Source organism: Henckelia pumila, chromosome 4, assembly GCF_033568475.1.
Source record: "Henckelia pumila isolate YLH828 chromosome 4, ASM3356847v2, whole genome shotgun sequence".
Lineage (NCBI taxonomy): Eukaryota > Viridiplantae > Streptophyta > Magnoliopsida > Lamiales > Gesneriaceae > Henckelia > Henckelia pumila.
In genome coordinates this window covers 176992481-176999752 of record NC_133123.1, presented here as the reverse complement: position 1 = coordinate 176999752, position 7272 = coordinate 176992481, and the positions used below count along the sequence as shown (strand labels likewise).

General features: G+C 42.5%; 1 protein-coding gene across 1 annotated transcript; it reads right to left on the bottom strand.

Annotated features, from left to right (window-relative positions):
• Positions 1 to 283: 283 nt before the first annotated feature.
• On the bottom strand, positions 284 to 829 carry LOC140862361 (uncharacterized). The gene has a single exon (XM_073265383.1). It carries the CDS (start codon positions 827 to 829, stop codon positions 284 to 286), a length of 546 nt encoding a protein of 181 aa, XP_073121484.1.
• Positions 830 to 7272: the final 6443 nt, after the last annotated feature.

The following is a 7272-nucleotide window of genomic DNA, read 5'->3' as shown; positions in this document are numbered from 1 at the left end:
ACAAGAGTAAGACAATCTCTCTTCATGTGCCCCTCCTGTCCACACTAAAAACACGCTCCAGTCGATCGAGGACACGGTCCTGGTGGATTTTTACGCCTACACTGACGACAACGGCTCATTCCCTGGCTACCGAAACGATGCCCTCCGCCAAATCCAAAAGAAGAAGAAGAACTGCCTCCCTGCTTCTTGAAAGACTGACCCCTCGGACCCTAAGACTGTCCTCTGCCTGGTGACAACGGTCCACAAAACCTTCATAGGTCATGTCACTCCCAATAGCAACCATCTAGTGAATCTCAGGGTTAAGACCCTGAAGGAAATGATCATACTTGGCTACGGAACTCTCAGCGATGTGCGGGAAATAAGGTAGAAGATAAAAGAACTTTTTCAGATACTCCTCAATAGTCATCGTCCCCTGTCGCAGTTCAAGCAACTCACTAGATTTCGTCTGACGAAGGTTTGGAGGAAAATACAATCTCTGGAAGGTGGTACGAAACTCAATCCAAGTAGCTGCTCCTCTTGCTGCTACAAACGGTGCGGAAGTATATCTCCACCACTTCCTCGCTCGACCCTCTAGAAGAAAACCAAGAGTCTCCATATTTTCCGCATCTGTGAAACGGAACTCTCTGAAGCAATGCTCCATCCTCTCTAGCCTGTCCTTAGCAGCCTCTGGGGTCTTGCCTCCTGCTAATGACTTAGGGCTCACTTGCATAAACCTATGCATGTCGACTCTCCTCCGCTCTTCGCGGTGTCCACGGCGATGTCGACGGCCGTCTCCACCGTCCCAACGACCATCACCTCCACTGTTGTGGCTCTCGTCGTAATTAGCCATCTTTCAATTAAATAACAGATAATGTATTAATCAGCTTTACTAATTCCCAGTTGCAATGCGCTCTGATACCGATAAATATAGCGACCCTACCGGGTCCACTACCTAATCAGAGTTTTAATAGCGCATGCATTAATATTAAAAAGCGTAAAGAGCGGAATAATTAAAATACAATAAATCCAATTGGCATAATACAATCGACGACAATAAAGTGTATAAATACTTTTATACAACCAGATTAAAAGTTTTAAGGTAACAAACCCTACCACAAAAACCTCGTTGCAACAGGTAACTACCTCAACCCTGCTGCGAGTCACCTAGACCGTCCACCCTCAAACCTGCCCCGCCACAAGGAATCCCAAAATGAAACCAACACAGAGGCGTGAGCGACAACGCTCAATACAAAAGAAATGATATATATACTAATACGCAGTAAGGAAATGACTTTAAAATACTGGTTAAAATAGTCTACTCAGGGTTCCATGAATATACAGTATCATGCTAAGAGAGCGACTCCGCGGGGTATTCGTATATTCCCCTATCCACTATAGAGTCTACTCCACCGTCGTGGTCGCTGCTAGTGATAGCAAAACCAGGGGCTGAGTGTCCCCAGATACGAATCCATAAGGAGTAACTCATCGCCGATGTAAACTCTCATGACTCATATCATACCAGATGCAATATGGTGTAAAAACATGCATGTGCTAAAGTCGTAAAATATGGTAAAACATATATCACATACTCATGCAACATATAAGCATATATATCATGTGGGTTATCTCGGTCAGTACTTACGTACCTCTAACACTGCAGGAAAATCCTAGCACCACTGTCTAGATCCCACGCCTACTAGTCCACACTAAGGTGTCTACAATGAAAATACTCATGCAACATTAAATAAGCTCTAAAAGCCTTAACTAAGCTATTCCATACTTCTAAATATTTTTAGGGAGCCAAAGCTATACATGCGTCCGTCGTCAGCCCTTTACTTGCGCTTGCCTCAAAACTAGGCCACAGCTCCCCCACGATGTCTGGATCTCTATGCCACTTTCGGATTCCCCATAGGACGTCTAGAACTCCATAGATATGAGTTAGAAGGCCTAGGAATCGAGAGAGAAGAGAGGAGAGGTGCGATTGAAATGAGCTCTTAAACCCTCTATTTATAGGTGAAGTTCGGACCGTCTGAACCCAGTTCGGAGCGTCCGATCCCGACTTCGGACCGTCCGATGTCCCATCCACACGTAAGCCATGACGTCACCTTGCTGACATAATTGATGACTTAAGCCCTAGCCCTAGCCCTGATCGGATCGTCTGATCCTGCCGACGGATCGTCCGATCACGATCGGAGCCTCCGAACTCCACTTCGGAGCATCCGATCTGCGCTTGCCCAATTTTTCTTACTTTTTGTTAAATAATCCCTTAATTACTTCAGTGGGTTATGGGTCACTACACGGTCCGTGAAACCTATGTCCTGCCTCGTAGAATGAGGTGTTTAGAACCAAACTATGAACGTGAGCATAAAACGCCCAGTACGAAAGTATGAGTATACAGGTGCTATGAATGCAATGCAAGTGAAGGTATAGGAAACCTATCCTCAATAGAACTCTGCTCAGTTAAAGGCGCCATGTTATGTAGCAAACTGGGCCATCGCATCAGGATGTACTCCCATACCATAAACTATGGATATATCTGGGTCCAAAACTATGGTTCCCATCCACAAAATATAACGGGGCTGAGCGACCCGTCTACTGGTAATATCAATGAAATACAGACTCAACGTGTCAATGCATGAAGCATAATATCAGTGACATAATAAATGCACATATAACTAATTCCACATAAAACATGCAATATAGAACATGTGTAGTAACCCGTCTCCAAATCAAGTTGTCAAGCACTTAATTATGATTAATTAGCTAAAACGTGGTTATAGGATCCTCGAATGGGTTTAAGAGTTGAGAAACAGATTCAAAATGATTGGTAAAGGCCCGGAAGAGTTTTGGATTTTGGGTAGTTCGGATGGTCCAAACTAAGTTTGGACGCTCCGAACAGATCGGAGCCTTTGGGTTAATGTTCGGAGGCCCCGTGCAGATCGGACGCTCCGAAGAGAGATCGGAAGATCCGATCTCATCCGGATAAGTGGATATGGATTTTATTGGACAGGATGTTAAGATCGGACTCTCCGAAGGCTCAAATCGGATGCTCCGATCATATTACATAAGCAGTGACATCACGGCCAGGACACGTGTTCGGAGGGGGTTGACTGGGGAGTTTGGACGGTCCGAACTGAGCCTATAAATAGAGGTCGAATGTCTCTTTCAGAACTCGTACTTTCCTCTCTTTTCTCTCCAATTCTAGTATTATTTTCAAATTTTAGGGGATTCTAGGCATCATATTGGGAAGTCGGGAGTGGCGGAGTGCTTCAGGGATAGTAGCGAAGCCGTGCCTAAGTTTTGAGGCAGTTTTCATCAGTGGACTAACGACGGACGCAAGTATAACTTTGGATCCCTATAAAGATTAGGGAGTATGTAATATCTTAGTTAAGGCTTTTAAAGCACAATAAATTATATAGTGATTATTTCTTATAGGCATGAATTTTGAGTACTTGGACTGCTAGAGTTGCTAGGGTTCTTGGGTTTTCTCAATAGAGGTACAGACATATTATCGGAGATACCAGGTAGAATATACATGTATTATGTTTTCATGTTTTGTGTGGCATTATTATGTGCATTGATACTATGCGGCATGCATGTACACGTTGAGCTTTATACCTTGATTTGCATAGCCTGTAGTAGGGGTCCCTCATCCCCGTATTTTAGTAGATGGATTTCCATGGACTTGGATCCGGTTATATCCACGAATTTTATGGTATGGGAGCCACCTTTTGATGCGACGGCCCAACATGCTACATACCATGGCGTCTTGACTGAGCAGTCTTCTGGATAGGTTTTCTAGTACCCTTCATATTTCATGTGCATGCATGGTATATGTATATTCGTACTTTTGTACTGAGAGTTTTATGCTCGCATTCAAGTGTTTTGTGTTGGACACCCTATTCGATGGGGCAAGACTTAGGTTGGATGGACCCGGTAACAGCAGTCGTTGAGCTGCAGTGGTTGCGTGGTGATCATATTTTTGTTCAGATTGTTAGATTGGAATTTTAGTACCTTTCGTTCTATGGGATTGTATAATATTTTATTTAGCCCGGTTGTTCTGCCGGTGTATGTTGTATTTATGGTTTAAGTTTTCCGCTGGATTTTTTAATTTCAATTTAAGACTTAATTGCATTCTTAATCTCTGATTAGTTAGTGATTTCGGTTTGGGTCATTACAACATGCATACTCAACTAGGGTATCTCGGATAGTACGTCTGTACCTTAATCTCAGCAATAAGAGCAACCTAAAAAAATCCTACTCTCTAGTCCAAGCCTATAATCACAGTCACTGTATCACTTATTGTGCTCTAAAAGCCTTAACTAGACTAATAGCTACTCACGAAGGCTAATTTGAGTCTAGATCTTTACCTAGGTCTGTTTTAGCCCAGTAATGGCAACTGCCTCAAAACTTAGGCACAGCTCCGCTAATGTCTCTGTAATGCTCCGCCACTCCCGGCCTTCCAGTAGGACGCCTAGAAACCCCTAAAAGTGACTAGAAGAAGATAGGAACGAGAGAGACCAGAGGGTAATGAGCGAGTAGAAATGAACCTCGGCACCCCTATATATAAACAAAGATCGGAACTTTTAATCGCACGATCGGAGCTTCCGATCAGTTCGGAATGTACGATCCCTGCTTCCAAACTATCTCCGCCAACCACGTGTCTTTCTTCTAGAGGTTGTCTGCCGACATTAGATCGAAGTTTTCGATCCCTCTTCGGAGCTTCTGATCTCATTGACGTCACTACTTACATAATATTTTGGACAACTGGCATTGGGACGTTCGGAGCTTCCGATCCCACTTCAGCTTCCGAAATCCCCTGAGCTTCCGAACCCAAAACTATGGCTTCGATCACTTCGGAGCTTCCGAACCCTGTTCTCTGCTTTCGATCCTCCCGAAGTTAAAAGCTTTACCATACCATTCTTGATCGTTCTGAATCCATTTATCAACTCCTTAAACCCATTTGAGGATCTCTTAATCATGTTTTATCCAATTAAACATAATTAGGCATCTGATAAACTTAATTTGGAGACGGATTACTACACACTCACGCGCTCACGATTATTCATTAATGTTTCAGACAATGATGAGAATATGAAGTGACAGCTCGATTCCCAATGTTTATCTTGCAGCCATTTCATTAATGAAAAAGATTGAAAACGTGTTACAGTGATCAACTGATAATGTAATTAAAGCAGAGCAAACCTCGACAAGTAAAGTCAGTTGATGGGATCACCTAATCTCATCAAATCCAGAAGATTCAAAAGATATCATGAAGTGAGGGGGAATATCAGTTGAGAAAATGTCTTGCAGAAGACAGTTCGAGACTTGAAGACCTCAACTGATTCAATTATCAGACTAAACCTTCACTTACTATCTTTTATTCATTCATATCAATCTTATCATTATTCGCACTTATTAAATTAATAATAACTTGTTTGTGTTGATTGAAAATACAATTATATTAATGTGTAAAACAAAATAGGAGGAACATGGTAAATAAAAACAAACTTTATTTATATATGTTTCTTGGCATTACATATCTCCCTCTGTATTGCCACTTTTAGAAATCCATCCAAAGACCCAACTCACCAGCTGAAGTCTCCTGGTATTCTGGATAGGCAGTAATTTTATTAAAAGTCTGAAGCTCCTTTATGAGTGAAAGAAGGAAGATATCTTCAGGACTGAAAACATCTTCAGACTTGGTTGTACAACGTCATTGCTTGTATTTCTCTAACATTTTGCTCTCCTTCCGAGGAAAAGTAGCTAGAACCACCTGGTTTCCTCTGCTGAACTGTAGTCTGGGAACCAGAACCAGAACCTACTCTCCTATCCTGCGGACAATCCTTCTTGAGATGACCAATCTCCCCGCAATGAAAACAAGCTCTTGCAGCTTTATAGTATTTATCCGATGGATGATTCTTTCCACAATGGTTAAACTGACCCTTCTTCCCAAAGCACATAACTTCACCGGATCCTGAAGAAGAAGTATAAGAAGAAGACTTCTTAAAAGAGTGGGCACAAGAACCCAAAGATACAGAAGGTCGAGTAGAAGTGAGAGATCTTCCCCGTCTCAAGCTGATCTCGGCCTGACGACACCTGTTCACTAGTCCCTCATAAGATGTCGGATCATCACAAACAGCTACACGATTAAATATCTCTTGATTAAGGCCCTGGAGAAAATGATCATACTTGGCCTCGGAACTCGAATGGATATGAGGACAATGCAGCAACAACTCATAAAAATTTTGATGATACTCATCAACAGACATTTATCTTGCTTCTTACTCAAAAGCTCAATGGACTTGGCTTGACGGAGAGCCGGTGGAAAATACTACTTCATAAAGGCAGCACGAAAATCAGCCCAAGTAAGTCTACCCTTCTCCTGCAATATCGGGGAAGCAACAGATTTCCACCACTTCTGGTGCGGCCCTATACCAGGAAATTAATCGCCTCCAAACGCTTCTCCTTAGTGTTATGGAAAACACGAAAACATCCCTCCATCTGCTCCAGCCAATACTCTGCAACCTCAGGCGACTCTCCTCCAACCAACAGCTTCGGACCCATCTTGATGAACCTATGCATGTCAAAATGATGGCGTCCATCCTGGAGATGTCCCTCGTGGCGTCTCTGTCGAGGCTCCCTATGATGTCCATCATCATCACCCCCAAAGGCCCACACTACCATGGCTACACTCATAACCGTGTCCCACCATCTACAAGACGAAACCCAGGTCAATCCCAAAGCAGAATCTATATCCAAAAATTCTATTCATGCTATAATACCATAAATGTAGTGACCCGCACCACGATCACCTACTAATCAGAAGCTTAAACATGAAATAATCTTAATTAATTATAATCAAAAAATACTATAGCGGAAACCATAAAAGTTATACAAACAAAAGAGAAAGAAATCCAAGAATACTAAAATTAATACAACCATATCAAAAGTTCTAAGTATCACCAAATACTGATAAAACAACCCAGATGAAGCAACTTCACAGCAACTGCCAAATCATGCTAAGTCCTCCCTGAATCACTAGGATCGTCCAATATGAGGCATGTCCCGTCGAATGGGGTGTCCAAGTAACACAAAAAAATATGGACGTGAGCGAACTACGCTCAGCACAAGAGTATGAGCATACAAATATTATATGAGCATGAATGCAAGTGTTCGGGTTACCAAGACTCAAGGTCAAGAAACTCTGTTTAGATAGACTCTGCGCAAAAGTATATAGCACTCTGTGTTGTTGCACCAAGATGTGGCTCTCATACCCAACTATTGGATATA

Coding starts and splice junctions, on each gene's coding strand:
- LOC140862361 (XM_073265383.1), bottom strand. CDS start 829: ATGGCTAATTACGACGAGAGCCACAACAGTGGAGGTGATGGTCGTTGG.